The 17773-nt window shown below is 38.9% G+C and overlaps 2 protein-coding genes across 5 annotated transcripts in view; both read left to right on the plus strand.

Annotated features, from left to right (window-relative positions):
• PDCL2 (phosducin like 2) overlaps positions 1–3508 on the plus strand; it is a 36393-nt gene extending 32885 nt beyond the window's left edge. The window contains exon 6 of the mRNA XM_043572614.1: positions 3324–3508. Coding sequence (XP_043428549.1) covers positions 3324–3481 — 158 coding nt within the window. The 3' untranslated portion in view covers positions 3482–3508. The remainder of the gene's footprint in view (positions 1–3323) is intronic.
• Positions 3509–10526: 7018 nt separating this feature from the next.
• The window catches only part of CLOCK (clock circadian regulator), a 132429-nt gene continuing 125182 nt past the window's right edge, over positions 10527–17773 (plus strand). For 2 of the 4 annotated variants that reach the window (XM_043572608.1, XM_043572611.1), the window contains exons 1-2: positions 10527–10704; positions 12003–12081. The gene's annotated coding sequence lies outside the window, so the exon portion shown is untranslated. Of the gene's footprint in view, positions 11003–12002; positions 12082–17773 lie in introns of all 4 variants that reach the window. The other 2 variants (XM_043572610.1, XM_043572609.1) reach the window with 2 other exon arrangements.

Consider the following 17773-nt stretch of genomic DNA (forward strand, 5'->3'; position numbering starts at 1 on the left):
CATTTGTGCCTTTATTCTTTGTCTCATACTCCTTCCCTATACCCAAAATACCCCACCATTCTTTATTCTTCCTTCCATGCCCTATTCCTTCGTGGTTTTCCTAGATTTCCATTTTGCTCATTGTGTGATTTTGGACCAACTCATAATCTTGTCTTCCTCTTCTCTACAAAATTTCTGTAGCGTATTTTCTTAATGTATTTTTCACTTATGCACATACTATCCAATTTTGTTAATCAATTCCCTTTATTTTCTTTTCCATTGTACACAGCACAATACTTTATAATTTTATCTTCTTTAAGAATTTTTATTTCCTAACCTACTTTTAAAAAATGTTTTATTTTTTTGAGAGAGAGACAGAGCATGAGCAGGAGAGGGGCAGAGAAAGAGGGAGACACAGAATCTGAAACAGGCTCCAGGCCCTGAGAACCTGACGCAGGGCTGCAGCTCACAGATCATGAGATCATGACCTGAGCCAAAGTCCGATGCTTAACTGACTGAGCCACCCAGGCACCCACTTCCTAACCTACTTCTAAGGCCATATCTAGTCATTTCTTAGAACTGCTTTAATTCTATTTTATTAAAATCTTTTTCTCACACCATCATGTTAAAGTCATTGGACCTTATCCCTTTAATTTGAAAGAAATTAATACAGGGGCACCTGGGTGGCTCAGTTGGTTGGGCCACCAACTTCGGCTCAGGTCATGATCTCACAGTTTGTGAGTTTGAGCCCTGCATCGGGCTCTGCGCTGACAGCTCAGAGTCTGGAGCCCTGCTTTGGATTCTGTGTCTCCCTCCTTGTACTATCTCTCAAAAATAAATAAATGTTAGGGGCGCCTGGGTGGCGCAGTCGGTTAAGCGTCCGACATCAGCCAGGTCACGATCTCGCGGTCCGTGAGTTCGAGCCCCGCGTCGGGCTCTGGGCTGATGGCTCAGAGCCTGGAGCCTGTTTCCGATTCTGTGTCTCCCTCTCTCTCTGCCCCTCGCCCGTTCATGCTCTGTCTCTCTCTGTCCCAAAAAATAAACGTTGAAAAAAAAATTAAAAAAAAATAAATAAATGTTAAAAAAAATAAAAGAAATTAATACATAAGAGTACAAACAATATAGTAAACATTCATGTAATCAATTACTGCCAAAAATAACAAATGTGAACATTTATTCATGTTTGCTTGAGTTGTTTCTTTGTTGCTCAAATAAACATTATAGATATAGTGGAAGTTACCTAGATTTTCATTCCTAGTCCCATTCTCCTCCCTGTCTCCCTGGAGGCAATCACTATCATGAGTAGTATGTTATCTCATCTGTGTTTTTTTGTTTTTTGGGGGGTTTTTTTGTGTGTGTATAAACATTTTTTAAAAATCATTGTAAAATGCACATAACATGAAATGTATCCATTTATCTTAACAATTTTTAAAATATACAATACAGTATTATTAATTGTAGTTACTATGCTGTACATTACATCCCCAGGACTTATTTATTGAGCCATTTTTAGGTATATAGTTCAGTGTCATTAAGTACATTCACACTGTTGTGCAACCATTACCATCATCCATCTCTAGAACTTTTTATCTTGCATAACTGCAACTCTATACCCACTGAACAACAGCCCCCTTCATTTCCCTTTTCCTCTAGTCTTGGCAACCACCGTCCACTTTCTGATTCTATGAATTTGGCTACTCTCAGTACCTCATATAAATGAATGATACAGTATTTGTCCCTTTGTGACTGGCTTATTTCACTTAGCATAATGTCCTTAAGGTTCATTCATATTACAGCATTTGTCAGAATTTCCTTCCTTTTTAAGGCTGAATAATATTCCATTTTATGTTTAGACCACGTTTTGTTTATCCATTCATCTGTCCATGGGCACTTGGGTTGCTTCTACTCTTTGGCCATTATGAATCATGCTGCTATGAATGTAAATGTACAAAAATAATCTGTTCTAGTCCCTGCCTTCAATTCTTTTGGGTATTTATTCAGAAGTTGAATTGCTGGATTATATAGTAATTCTATTTTAAGTTTTTGAGAAATAGCATAGTGTTTTGCACAGTGGCTGCCCCATCTTACACTGCCACCAACAGGGCAGAGGAGTTCCAATTCATCCACATCCTTGCCAACATCTGTTGTTTTCTGTGTGTGTGTGTGTGTGTGTGTGTGTGTGTTTTGCATAGTACCATTCTAATATATGTGAGGTGTTTTCTCCACTGATTTTTAATGTTTCCTAATGTCATTTTTCATGGTTCCCAAAATGCTTCAATGTATTTCTGAAGTCTCTAATACACCTCTACTATTTGTCTCAACACAGCACTATGTTTATTACTATAGCTTTATAACAACCTAGTTGTCTCTAGTAGGGCAAGTCTTTTTCAAAATTTCATGTAGATGTTGGAATTAGTCAACTTATGTGAAAAATTCTGTTGATTATTAGAATCATATTTATAGATTGTTGGGAGACTTGATATCCAATAACAGTGAATGTTCCTACCCATGAATGAGATAGATCTCATCATTTATTTTGGTCCTTTATGGTTTTTGTAATTTTCCTCACAGATATATATATCACATTTTGTAACATATTTTATAATTTTCCTCAAGAGTGTGTTATATTATTTGCTTCATAAATATTTTGTTTGTCTATACAGTACTTAGGAATAAATTTAACAAAATGATGAATTTTCAGGGATTGGGGTTTTTGGCTATCAGTTAAATTCTTTTGGTTTCTCTCAGATATATTTTTGGTATTCATATTTTTATTAAAATTTTTCCATTAAAGTTTTCAAATGTGTTGGCATAAGTTTTTCATAGTCTCGTAGCCATATTAGAATCTTTACCCTGACCATGTCCCATGTAAATTCTTTATATGAATTTATTTTTTTCCCTTTTGTGGTCATTTTTGCCTGAGGTATGTCTATTAGTTTCTTCAAAGAACCAGCGTTTGATTTTGTTGGTCACATATACTGATTTTTTTTCTACTTTTGCTAAAGTCTTCATTATATTCCTCTTTCAGTTTTTTTTTGGGGGGGGGTTACTTTATTGTTCTTTTCCTAGCTTCTTGATTTAAAATTTTAAGCCACTTATTTTAAGTCAATAAACATAATACAACAAAATAAACATCTTAGGCGTAATTTCTCCCTTTAAGTATAACTTTGCTGTATCCAATGTGTATTTTGATATTGTAGTCCTTTCACAGTCACTCAGTTCTAAATGTATCTAAATATACATATTAATTTTTTATTAGCATCAACTACTGTTTCATATAGATGAGAAATTCTTTTTATTTTCCAAGATTTTTATCTGATTTAATGATGGGTTATTTATTGCAGAACTTGAATGGAAACTAGCAGAAGTTGGAGCGATACAGACTGATTTAGAAGAAAACCCCAAAAAAGGCATTGTAGATGTCATGGTATCTTCAATTAGAAACACTTCTCTTTATGATGACACTAATAGTTCAAGCAGTGATAATGATGATACCAAATAGAAATATTTAATAAATAGCTTCAAAGTATCTATATACTGTTTTGTCAATGCCTTTATAGAGATCAGAAAATTTATAGATTTGTTTTATTTTTATATTAGAATTATAGCTTATATATCATTTCAAAAACTTTCAGGTATTTCAGAATTTATTGCCTCCAACAAAACCAGAATTTGTACTGGACCCTGTGGTTTATCCTTTTTTTGACCCACAAGTCCTCTGTGTTGCTTACCCCCAAAGAGGCCTATGAATAAAAATAATGAAAGATGACCTTAAATTTCATTTCAATTACATCAATAGCTTTTATTTTTATTTTTAAATTTTTATTATTAAATATTTTTTAAGTAGGCTCTACACCCAGTGTGGGGCTTGAACTCAGACCCTGATATCAAGAGTCACATGCTCTACTAAGCCAGCCAGGCACCCCTACATTGAGAGATTTTAAAGTTTATTACTTAGGGGCCTTGAGTGAAAATACTTAAATTTGTAACTATATACTTTTTCTTTGAGATCTCTTAGCTGTTAAAAAAATTAACCACTTGTGCTCCTGAATGGCTCAGTCGGTTAAGTGTCTGACTCCAGCTTAGGCCATGATCTCACAGTTTGTGGGTTCAAGCCCCACATCAGGCTCTGTGCTGACAGCTCAGATCCTGGAGCCGGCTTCCGATTCTGTGTCTCCTTCTCTCTCTGCCCCTCCCTTGCTTGCCCTCTGTCTGTCTGTCTCTCTCTCTCTCAAAAATAAATAAACACTAAAAAAAAAATTAAAAAAAAATTAACCACTCAATAGAAAAACGCAATTTAAGGATTCTGAAAAGTACATAAGAAACATCTCCACTCATGATTATTGTTTTTAATAGTTCTGTTACAAAGTTAGAAAATTACTAAGTACTCTCACTGATAGATGATAGAATCAGTAGAACTTTACTTATCAGATGATAAGTAAAGTTTCTAAATGAGGAGAAATGAGAAAAATATATGTGAGACTTGCCTATGTTTTAATAGTAATCACAGAAGAATTCATCATGGAAAAATATATAATATTAGGACATTGCAGAAGACTTACAGGATGTTTTATCTTGGCTTAATAATGAACAGCATTTTCAGAGAAAAGAGTGGTAAATTCAGAATACAATGTTCAATGACAGATTTTATTATTCTACTTTGTATTAAGGACCCATCATTCTGATTGTGGATGTTCACTGATGTTTGTGAGACAATCTAGGCTAAGTTTGAATGATTAAATTACAAAAATAAATTGGTAAGAATTGAGACAGTTTAACACGGAGTCAAGAAAAGAGTCTGCTGCTCTTGGGGGTGGAGGAAGTAGGAATCACAGAGGCTCAGAGAATGAGGAAGTGGGAGGAAAGGTAAATACAGATTTGAATTGGGTTAACAGGTAGAATAAAATCAAATGATCTAATTTTGCAAAGGATCAGGGAGATCCCTTTCTTCTGAGGTAGCTCAGAAGGGCTTTTGAAAAAACATACATCTTGGGATGAAGGGAGGGAAAGTTGAGGGTTGCACACAATGGGTTTTTTTTTGTGTGCGTGGTTTTTTTTGTAACATTGTGCACACATGTAACAGAAATAATTACCTATACTGACCCAACTGCTGCAATTCTCTTTAACAAATTCATGGATACATTTTTAATTAGGATAATAGTTGTGTGAATGAAAAGCCATATTATAAAGTTAAAATGTAATTTTAACACTATGTAATGCATATAAATATGAACATTATCGTATCTCCAGTTAAAACCAAATGCAAAAAGTCCTCCTAAATGTAATCTTTTTTTGTATAGTAAATACATATTTATCTATTTTCTTTAAGTTAAAATTAATAGAAGAAGTATTAGTAGTATTTAAGATACCTGAATTAAAAAGATAGATTTCCCTTTTAATAAGATCTTAACTCAAATCCACCAGGTGGCAGTAAGTTTTTTTTCCACAAAAACAGTTCATGAAGGCTTTCATATTTGTAAAAATCATAAAATTATAGCATGTTTTAAGTGGCTGGTTGTGATTCCAGTCACAGTCTTTTTCAAACGATGTGCACATGCCCACACCCACACCCACACATTCTTCTGGCAAGTACTCATGGCGGCCATCCCAGGTCAGTACTACGTCCATATGCTATTTCATTTACATTCTCATTTAAGTAAGGTATAAAATGTTTGTCAGAAGGTGGATAAATTATTTATAATTGTTTCCCATTTTATTGAGTGGATTTTTATTTTATTTTTTTAATTGCCAACATCCAACAGTTTTGGACCTACAAAAAAAATAGGTATTGCATATACCCCAACCTAATATTTTTCTCTATTCCTTCCTGCCTGCCAACCATGCTCTGTTGAAATTCCCTTCCCCTACTTTACAGTGCCTTGTTTGTCAAAGTGTGGTCCTGGAATTTGCAGCATTCCTGGAGGCTAGTTAGAAGTGCAGAATCTCAGGCCCCATCCCAGACTAACCAAATTGGAAGTTTTATTTTAACGAGATCCTTAGGTGATTGAGCAGTTGGACAGCAAACCCCTTTAAGACATCTTGAGTGCATTCTTGAACTCTTTCTCCACATTTTTGGTCATTAAGAGTTGTTATCAATTTCATTACTTGATTTCAGTTTATCTCCCCTTTGTACTTTAAAACACATTATTAACATTATGAAGGCTAATTCTTTTTTTTTTTAATTTATTTTTATTTATTTTTGAGAGGGAGAGAGAGCGTGCATGTGCAGGGGAGGGGCAGAGAGAGAAGGACAAAGAATCCCAAGCAGGCTCCATGCTGTCAGCACAGAGCCTGACGTGGGTCTCAATCTCACAAACTGTGAAATTGTGACCTGAGCTGAAATTAAGAGTCTGACGCTTAACTGACTGAGCCACCCAGGTGCCCCTAAGGCTAGTTCCTCACAACATTATAATCTGCCTGCCGTCATAATCTAGGATATAAAGAAGATCCTAAAAACTTATTACTAGCATGTTATTCCTTTTATCTCATTTATTCATTCATCTGTTTATTCATTCACCTCAGGCACTGAAATAGATGCTCCAAATTCAGTGGTGGAGAAAGCACATAGTTCATAGTACCATGTAGTGGTGGAGTTGTTAGTTAAAAACAAAAGTCAAACATACATGTAACTTAATAAGTATCATTGAGGAAAGAGTGGGCACAACAATAGACGGTAACTGTGGGTACTCTGTGGGGGAGGGAGGAGGTGAGACATAGGAGACCTACTTAAATAGGGTAGTTAGATTTTTGAGACATGAAGACTGAGGAGGAGCCAGCCACGAGAAAAGGTAGGAGGGTAGTCCAAGCAAGGGCACAGCATGTGCCAAAGCCTGAGAACAGAGAGAGATTAGCAAGGAACTAAAGGCAGTTTCTAGGTGGGGAGTGTTATGGGAAAAGTAAAAAATGAAGAACATAAGTTTGGAGATATAGCAAGGGCTAGATCAAACCGGGTGTTATGACCATGATTAGGAGTATGAATGGAACGGGAAGCAAAAGGGTTTCAAGTAGGAGCATACGATTTCATTCTTATTTCCAAAAGAATATTCATGCTGCTCTGTACAGAACAGATTGAAGGGGGCACGCAAGATATTTGAGATACCCAAGAGGAGACATCAGGTAGGCAATTGGACATAAGTGTATGGAGCCCAAAGGAGAGGTGTAGGCTGGAGTTACAAATTTATGAGTCATTTCAGGGGCGGCTGAACTGGGTGGCTCAGTTGGTTAAGCATCCGACTTCAGCTCAGGTCATGATCTCAGGTTTTGTGAGTTTGAGCCCTGCATCAGGTTCTGTGCTGACAGCTCAGAGCCTAGAGCCTGCTTTGGATTGTGTCTCCCTCTCCCACTGCCCCTCCCCTGCTCACTCTCTTTCTCTCTCTCAAAAAAAAATTTTTTTTAATTTTTTAAAAAGTTACTATTAAAAAAAAAAAAACAAAATTGATGAGTCATTTCAACCATTCCTAGGTTTCCAGCAACAAATTGTAAACATCTAAAACCATCATCCTTACTACTAAACCTTTATGTAGCAGTTTATAATTTACATTTGATCATCACAATTCTCTGAGATGCTTATTCTTCTATGTTTACAGATAAATGCTCTGAAGCTCAGACAAATTCTCTTAACTTGTTCAATGTCTCTTTAGAACTGTTCAGGATTTAAGTCCAGACCTTTGACTACAAAGTCTATTATCACCACCTCATATTATTGTACTGCCTTCTATTTTAAAGGATCTAGAAAGAATATTAGAAATTGGCTAACCCATGGAGATTTCTTTTAAAAAAATGCCACAAACTTTTCTTATATTCCCTATTATGCATATCTTAAATTTCCTGTGTTCCAGTTTACCTTAAACTATGGTGGTGAAACTAGGAATGCCAATGAAAGGATAGACAGGACTTTGTAACTGATGGGACCCAAGAACTAGGGGGAGGACTTGAGCAAGAGATGTAAGAATCATACAGAAGGAATATCATTTGTAATAGCCAACGCTTACGTGGGATCTCTTATGTACCAGGTACTATTACACACACACACACCCTTACATCTATTTTCTGTATCTCAATTATCCCATGAGACAGGTTTGCTACTATCCTCATTTTACAGATGAGGAATGTGAAGAACAGAGAAATAACTTGCTCAAAGTCATGTAGATATTAAGTGGTGGGTTGGGATTTCAATCCAGCAGTTTTAGTTTCCAATTTTGTACTCTTAACAACTAAATTATATTGTCTCTATCAAGACATCAACTAGGAGAATCAGTTGGAAAGGGTGCTGGAAATGCTGTTTAAGTAACAGCAAGGTATATGACAAAGAATTAACAGAATATTTAAATTACATAAATTGTTGTTTAGGATCTGTGAAACTATGAAGCAGGATTTTTCTTAGGGAAAAGTAGAATCTAGAAGTTGGAAAAGTTATTAGAAATATCTGATTCAGTTTTCTTCTTGGAGAGAATATGGGGAGAACAGATAAACTGTGAACTGAACTGGGGAAATGTTCAAGCAGTGGCAGAGGACTGAGCAGAAAAAAACAGAGGATTATCAATTGGTCTTGGTAAATGATTAAATACAGAAAATGAGAGAGGAAGGAGTCAAAGATGAACGTGATTTGATACTAGTGACTAAGAGTATAATGGAACCATTAAAAGGGCAAAGGTGTTTTGAAGATAGGAGTTCTAGATGAGGTAGAATCTGAGGAGGGATCACTTTCTCTAGAATATAAACATCCATGTCATAGGGGAAGCATGCAAACCCTCTGGTCTGGCTGCAACCTACCTTATCCATATTATTAACCTTGCCTGCTCTCCTACTACCAGCATCCTTTAGGATTCATGATAGCAAGTGACAGAAAACCTCTCACTAGTTTAAGCAATAAAACAGACACATGAAAGAACTAATTTAACTGAAATTTCCAGTTATCTGGCCCACGTTGGGTTCAGGGCATTAAATGCTAACAAGGCCAAATCTCCATCTTTGAATCCGCTTTTTTCCACGTTGCCTTCTTTCTTAGAATAATCCATGAGTGGAAAGATGGCTTCAGGCCTTCATTTTTCCAGATTTAAATCCATTGGCAGAGAGAGCACCCTACTTGGTAACTCCAGCCTAAGGCAGAAGATCAACTGAAATATGCTTCCTTCACTGGCTTCCTTCCTTCCTTCCTTCACTGCCCCAGCCATAATGGACTGAGTGAATAGTTCTCCAAGAGGAATTATTGGAATAGAAAATGAATATTTAACAGGCAAAAATGTCTGCTATATGATGGAGTGGTTAAAATCCTCAGGTGAGGGGCGCCTGGGTGGCTCAGTCGGTTAAGCGGCCGACTTCAGCTCAGGTCATGATCTCGCAGTCCGTGAGGGCTGTGAGTTCGAGCCCCGCGTCGGGCTCTGTGCTGACAGCTCAGAGCCTGGAGCCTGTTTCAGATTCTGTGTCTCCCTCTCTCTGACCCTCCCCTGTTCATGCTCTGTCTCTCTCTGTCTCAAAAATAAATAAATGTTAAAAAAAAAAATTAAAAAAAATAAAATAAAATCCTCAGGTGAAGGATCAGGGTAAGTTCCCCAATTTTGATGTTCTTTTTCTTTTTCTGCAAGAATCATAAATGCTTACTGAGATGAATGTTACCTTGAAGAGAGCAATTTTGAAACAAGAAGATGGTTTCTATTGTAAATCCAAAAGACATTCACTAAAACATGAAAAATACTACGAATTAGGGCTGTAAAGACTTCTTTTCCAATCATTGACAACTACTGAAACGTGCTTTCCCATATGGACCAAGTGTGTTATAAGCATCAATGGAAGAATTTCCCCTAAAGTAAGTAGGAAGTATTCACATGCTTTTCTAATAAGGGAAGCCGTGCAGATTAGGTCCTGGTGTATCCTCACTGCTTCATCCCTTATCTGCCATTATACTGTCACCAGGTTTTTAAGGCCAGGTGAAAAACTCCGAAGGAACACATCTTGACCTTCTTTTACCTCCCTCCTCCAGCCACTGGCGCATATCCGGTCTCCGCAGGCCCACCCACCAATAAGAAACACAAGCCTTGCTCCTTCCAGAGAGAAGAAAAAGATGTCTCTGGATGTCCATCCACCTTCGCAAACAACCTCTCCCAGCCCCAAGAGAGGAAACACGAGTGATGCCGCTGGTGAATGAAAAAAGCCTTCCGCCTGCCAACACCCGGAAAATCTTCCCTGGCGTTGTTGGCAAAGTGATTTGCTTTTTAAAAGGGAGAGGGTCTCCTTTTGCACCGCCGGATGCCTCATCCAGCAAGAAGCTCTCCCTCCACCTCCTCGCTCCCTGCCATAGGCGAAAGCCAAAGCCGCCCGGACCTAATGCCAACGATTCCCCGGATCCGACCAGGCCCCGCCTCCCCAGCTTTCCAGTAACGAGTGCGGAGTAGGGGGCGCCGAGGAAATACCGGTCTCCCTCCGCGGACGGCGCAGACGCACGGCTCAAGGGAGCCGGAGTCTCCTCGGCGCCCGGGATCCCCTCCGCGGCTCGGCGCTGCCTAACGGGGCAAGTCGCATGCGCACCGAGTTGCGCCGGGGAAAGGGAGAGTGAGGGGAGGGGCAAACTCCGAGCGCCGGCGGTCGGAGCCCGCGAGGGTCACTGACGACGCATGCGCTGGCAGGGAGCGCAATCACAGACTAGGTTTGCGGCTACCGGCTTAAAAAGGAAACCCCCGAGAGTGAGAGCGCGAAGGAAATCTGGCCGCCGACGCGTGCGCGCTCTTGGTGAGTGGCGTCCCACCGGGTGGGCCCGGGGCCTGAAGTCCGTCGGTAGGCTTGCCTCGGCGGCGCATGCGTGCTCCTAGTGCCGGTGGAGGAGGGGAGGAGAAGGGAGGGGGAGGAGCGGGCGGCAGTAGCGGTGAATTTTTTGGAGGTGGGTGGGGGGCGCTACTCACAACCCCAGGTGCTGCTTGTGCTGGAGCCGCGGTGTCTCCTGGACGCTGCCGGGTTAGTGGTTCCGAGTCACCGCAGCCAGACTCCAGGGTGGGGGAGGGAAGAAGCCGGAGCCGCCGCAAGCTACACGGTGAGAGCGCGGGGAAGGGGAGGGAGCGGGGGGCGGTGTGTGTGTGCGTGTGTGTGTGTGTGTGTGTGTGTGTGTGTGTGGCCGGGGGGGGGGCGGCGGCCAAGGGAGGGGAAGGCGGGAGCTAAAGCCCAAGTTTTGCTTATCGCCCTAGTGTGCCTTTTCCCGGGAGTTGGGGTGGAGTCGCACCCTAGCTGAGGGGCCCTCTGGGCTGCTGGGGTTACCTGCGGGGCAGGGGCGGGATTGGGGTGCACGGTGGGGCCAGGTGGCTAGAGCGCGCCCCGGGGCTGGGGCCGATTCCAGCGGCAGGGCGGCCGGGAAAGCCGGAGACGCGGTGCAGAGAGGGCTTTCGCTGGGGACCCGCTAGGCCTTGTGACCCACTTTATTCCTGTCACAACTCGGGCACGTTTGGAGCGGCGCCCAATGGGGCGCCGGGGCGGCCAGCTCCTCCGGGGAACCCCCGCCCTGCCGGCCCGCGCGCCGCGGTCCGCAGTCCGAGCGGCGGCCGCCGCCCGTGGGCTGGTTCCGTTAGTGGTCGTGGTTCCGGGGCTCGGTTCCCGGGGAGCGCGCGGCTCCGCGCGTCCGGCTCGGGCAACTGCGCGGGTTCGGGCGCTCGAGGCGCTGCGCCAGGTCTTCTTTCTGGCGACCCGCGCCTCCCCGCGCCTCCCTGCGCCTTGTCACCACCGCAGCTGGCTGTTCTAGATCCCTTTCCGCCCCTGAAGCTGTAGTCTGTGTGTAGCTGGTCCTGCGCTCTGGCCCCCGGTGTGTAATTTCCAACACGTAGCGCTGCAGAGCTTACATTCTTCAGAGTGTTTTCGCTGGTGTAGAAGTCGTCCTGTTGATGGTAATAGTGAGCAGGATCCAGTAAGATAAATGGCTCGGTCTCTGACCTGTCGGATGAAAGATCGAATCAGTGGTTGTTTCTTGCTATTAGGATACCGGGCTAAAGGACTTCAAGGCTTATTAGCCTTGAAAACATTGATTTTTTTTTTTTTTTTTACAGTGAAAGAAAAGCACAAGAAGAAAGTTTTACAGTCATTGTTGATATGACTATTATGCTGGTCCCCCAGATCAAAAAAAAGGTAATTTCACTTGGAAGATTGCATTCTAATTTGTAGCTTTATTTTTAGGGATAAAGAATTGTGGAGTGTTTGTTCCTTCACCTGCTTCAAAAACAAACGTTTTAAAAGGATATAATTTAGCTAACGAATTGGCTTCTTGAAAGCTATCCCTTGGGAACCTCAAATCTGGTTTGTTTTAAAATTTTGTTGGGGGAAGGAAACTAACTCAGGTATTATGTACTTGAATGAACAGAATGTCATTAAAGGTTAGCCAGAAGAAGACAGATGAAAGTTGTGGTAGAACTAGTCATGATCAGTTATGAGAGAAAGAATGAGGAAGCTTTTTGTGCCCTGGCATGGAAAGATCTCCAGAAGATGTTATAGAGTGGGAAAAAAGTCCCTCCCCACCCCCCACAAAAAGGTGTAGGACAGTGTGAATAATGTGCTACTTTATGTGTTAAGGTGTGGGGAAGGAATAAGAATATATACTTATGTTTGCTCTTCCATTATAAAGAAACTGGGAAGATACTGGAGAAGAAATAAGGGGGGCGGGGGCCGGTAACCTGAAGAAGGGAGGTGGGAAATGAGAGGCACACTGTGTCTTTGTATTTAAAACTCTTGGTGGCTGTGTTACAGATTCATAAACTAGATTAAACCAAAATCCTCTTCTCAGAATAATTTGCTATGTGGGTTTTGTCTGTCTGCCTGTCTCTGTTCTATTGCTTGTTGTGGTTTTGACCATTTTCAGTATGATTTCCCTTTATATTTCTTAGAAAAATGAACTAACATTGAAAGAAAATTTAGGATAAGTTTGGCTCTTTCTACTTTAATTTTTAAGATGCTAAAGTCACAGACTAAAGATATTTAGTTGTATTTTGCTTCGCTAAAATATATAATGGTATTTACATTGGGCATTATGGCTGGATTATGCTGTTTTCAGAGTACAGCTTTGTGTCTCCCTGTTTTTTCGGGAATTATAGTTGTATAAAATTTCACTTTTTTTAAAACTCCAAAGTTGTGATAATTGGAGAATATGAACACCTTATTACAATGAAAATAGACTTGATTTTCCAGGTAGTTTGCTTTTCAGACTGGGAAACTTTTTTCTCTTAAGGAAAGCAGACATGAACCTCGATTTCTGAAATTTGTTTATATAGTTCTTACGAAAAATTAAAATATATTTGAGGGGCAGCATTCTATTAGTGCAATAAAGTAAAAACTTTTTATGATTTATGGATTGCTATAAAAATTAAGATTTTTTTTTTTAACTGCCAACCTAACCTTTTTAACTAAGTTACAATTGCAAAAGGGCTTTGTTAGAGTGGATGTAATTTTTGAGGGGAGGGTACTGAAACTCCCTCTGGTGGCTAATAGTGTATAATCAAAGTAGTGAATGTTGAGTAGTGGGTGACAGTTACTGTCGGCATTTTTGTTATGTAACCAGTATTCCTTTTTATTTTGTAGGTTAAGATAATTGTATTATTTCTGTTTGATTTGTAGGTATCTAGTAGCCAGACTTCTGCAAAATGGCATTTATTTTTCTTTTGAATTCCATGTAGGTCTGTTAATCCTTTTTGAAAAAAATAGAATCACATTTCCAAGTTTTACTTAATTTTGTTTTTAAAATTATGGAAGTAAATTGATGCTCATGAAAACAATACAATATGTATATAAGTGAAAACTTCCTTTGCACACTTAACGGTTTTATTTCACGTCCCTCCCCAGAGATAATTGCTATTAACACTGTTGTATAACCTTCTCTATCTTTTTCTGTGCATTTATAAACCTAGACTTTTTAATATTGAAAATCTTAGCTCTCTACATTGGGTTCTGTACTACCCACAGGACAAGGATATGACTTGGAGTATGTCAGAAAGTTTAACTAACGTGGTATATATCTCTTAGAACATACTCCTCTTTTCATTTGTGAGGGGTCAGTCAGCTTGGGGTGCATTTACAGTTTGCAGTAAGGTCCTGCTGATGTGAGCTTTATCTGGTGTAGATTGTATTTATCTGAAAGAGTTGGGTTTCCTGGGTTTTATAGGACTCTTTAGAGTCTACATTTTAGGGTTTTCTTTGGGTTTTTACCTGGTCAGTAGCTCACAGGTTAAACTTTGATTTTATTCTTCTGTTCTTGCAGACAAGAAACTCCCTAGGTTACATGAACCTTTCCAGGTCCTTTGAAGTGAAGATAGGTAAACTCTGTCCTTAACTAAGGGACACTGATTGACTTGGCTGGAATCTAATCTTTGAGAGGGAAAGGAGAAGAGGCCTTTTAGTCTGGTTTGTACTTACCTGACAGCAGACAAGGAGTATGCATACCTCCACCCACCTCCTATTTCCTTCTGCAAGAGAACACTACCTTTCTAATAATTCTTTTCAGGTGATAGAGTGTGCAGAAAGTTCAGAGTATGAATCAAGACTAAATCTTTACTATTTAGTGTTTACTAAGCTATGTGAGATACATAGATTTCAGTACCCTGAAATAGATTGACCCTGCCCCCTGTGGGTCTGATGTCTAGTATAGTTAAAAGAGCATGTACATAAGGATTATGACATAAGATAGAAATGATCGATTCCAGAAGAAAAATATACATGAGGTTTAAAAGGGTGAGACTGTTTCCAGCCTTTTGTTTTTGCAGGCGTGGGATTTAGAGGGAGAGTTTATATCTCATCCTTTTAAATAATTAAGAAAGGATAGGAAGGATAGACTGAGAAAGCTCAAATCTTAAGCTTTTAAAGAGTAAGCAAGTAAGGAGTTAAGTTGCATTGTTGCAGCAGACGTTTGTAAGACTAATTGATAGTTGCTTTTTTGTTTTTACACTAGTCCACAGGAAAGAGCCATTTGATGTTTAATTTGATAATTATAGCCTCTTTGAGATTTCAGGATTGTTAGAAATATTAGGAGATTTAGTTCTGTCAGTTAACTATTATCTACCATCTAATATGTCGGGAGATGTTAGTAATAAAAGTAAATTGTTTCTTACCTTATTTCCTTTCCTGAAAGCACATATTTAATATACCTTCTCTCCCACAGTTTTACTCCTGCTATGTCAGTTAAATATTTGCTGCAAATATTTTAAACTGTGAAAGCAAAAAACAACCTTGTGAAAAATCAAAGTTCCACATTATAGCAGTATTACCTTTTGTTGTTTGTGTCTGTTTCCTTCCAGTTCTTTGCAGAGGCATAAAGTAAGTTTTTTTATGTGTAGTTTCTTATAGGCCTTGCCCTAGTAAAGATTGCATTTTCTCTTTTACCAAGTCTAAAATTCTAGATGTAATTGTATGAATTACTTATAGAATAAAGTGTCAGAGCAATTTCTTACAAGTTGACTGTAATTATTATAATGACATTTATATTTATAGGTTGCTTTTACAGCCATTTGTTAGTCATTTTTATAGCTCTGTTAACAACTTCTGTGAATTAGATGGATAGGAGTTTCCAGTTTTTCTCCATGTTATTAGTTATACAAATGTTAAATTACCTAAATTCATCCTCATAAGTATAGTGTCAGCTCTTGAGTTGTTAATGTATTTTTGGTGTGTATTTTACAAAGATGTAATTCTGCTTATTATTTTAAGTCTTAGAAGTCTCCATAAAGAAATCACTTTGTAAAAATTAAATATTTATGAATTGTTTTTGACCTACAGTATACCGCTTAGGATGTGGCTTACTTTGTTTTTCAGAAATATTTTAATTTTTACATTTATATGGTCAAATAGTAAAACAGGAATTCCCATATTTTTCAAAGAGTTCATATTTAGTCAGGTACTTAAGTTTTTAATTTTCATTCAGAATAGTGGAAAATGAAAACACAGGTTGGTTCACCTTAAGAGGTTTTGTATTTGAAAACAAACAAAACCAACCACAGATGGGGGTTTTATTAGTAAGGGTTAAACCATATGCCTAATATAGAGTTTATTATTTGTATTAAATCATGGCTTAAATGTACATAGTTGCCTTTGTCTCTTTTTAAATCTCTTCCCCCCAGTTATGAAAATAGCACATCCCTAACATAGAAAATTTGGGAAACAGGAAAAAGCATGAACTAAATTTTTAAAATATCAATGGAAATCCCACTACAAAGAGGTGCCATTGTTAACCTTCTGGAATAGTTTCTTGCTTCATTTTTTTAGCCATTATATAAATATATGTGTACTTGAAGACACTTGATGTTTACAAAATGGGCTCAAAATGCATCTACTGTAGTGCATATTCTCCCCCCTCCCCATGTTTATTTATTTATTTCTTTATTTTGAGGGAAAGCCTGCCGGGAAGGAGGTGGGGTGGCGGGAGGTGGGGTGGAAATCCATCCTAAGCAGGCTCCTTGCTGTGCATGGAGACTGACACTGGGGACAGTGAGATCACAATCTGAGCCTGGTCTGACGCTTTACCAACTGAGCCACCCAAGAGCCCCTGTAGTGCAAATTATTCTATTCACTTAACAATGAATCCTGGACATTTTTATTTTTATGTTGGTAGTTTTCTACAATGTGATTATTTTTAATGGCTGTGGAGTACTCTCCTCTAGGTTTGTGTAATAATTTACTGATCTTTTCACATGGACACTTAAGTTATCAATTTTTAAAATAATGTGTCCCTCTTGAATTAGAATTTAAGTAGACTGATACTGAATTTGTATTAATATCCAGGATAAACCAAACTTTTGTGCTTTTGTTGAAAAAAATGTTCCATAAGTATATAATAAATTAATAATGACCTATAATAAAGTGAATCTATATTTTATTTCTAAAGTGTGTTTTACTGAACTGTATTAAGTTAACTTTTTATGAGCATAAATCATTTGGATAGTAGTGTTCTTGAACAAGCCTTCTAAGTAGGGTGGGGATCTGTGAAGCAGTCAGTACACGCAATTAAAATGAAGTTCAACAGGGGCACCTGTGTGACTCTATTGAGCAACTGACTTTGGCTCAGGTCATGATCTCGAGGTTTGTGAGTTCGAGCCCTACATTGGGCTCCCTGCTGACAGTCTGTCAGTGCAGAGCCCACTTCAGATCCTCTGTCCCCCTCTCTCTGGCCCTCTCCCGCTCACACTCTCTCAAAAATAAATAAACATTAAAAAAAAATGAAATTCAACAGAAAAGTTTTTTGATTGCTCCAAAACACTTCCTTAAAAGGAAAATCTAAATACCAAGAAAGAATTCTTTATCCTCCCAAAAATTGACATTAGCTTTATGTAGGATTTCTGTGACATTTTATTCTACTTCTAGGTATCTGTATCTTCCAGTTTAAGTTGAGAAAAACTAAGTTAAACTACTTTCAAGAGAAAATAGATAAAATCTTACAGTTTAATCGAGTAGTTTTTAGTGTGCCTTCTGGTGTCTATTTTTGGAAGTTTCTCGGATTTTTATGAATATACTTTTAATAGGGACTGCCTTTTAGGCAGGAAAAAAGCTAGGAAGTTTTTAGGTATTATTTCATTTATTTATTCTCAGTGACATGATCAGATGGTTAAAATATCTGGTTTATTCTAAGTAAAGCTTGTTTATTGCCTGAAACTTAACAGCATACTACTTTAACAAGGTCTTAATTACTTATATTGATAGAATGATGTAGTGATTAAGAACACAGGCTCTAGAGCTAGCCTGCTTGGCATTCAAATCCTGGCTTTACTGTTAGATGGTTGTATAACCTTGGGCAGATGTTACCTCAATTTCTCATCTCTGAAAGGAAGATTGTACTAGTTTTTAA

The sequence above is a fragment of the Prionailurus bengalensis genome, chromosome B1, assembly GCF_016509475.1.
Source record: "Prionailurus bengalensis isolate Pbe53 chromosome B1, Fcat_Pben_1.1_paternal_pri, whole genome shotgun sequence".
Taxonomy (NCBI): domain Eukaryota; kingdom Metazoa; phylum Chordata; class Mammalia; order Carnivora; family Felidae; genus Prionailurus; species Prionailurus bengalensis.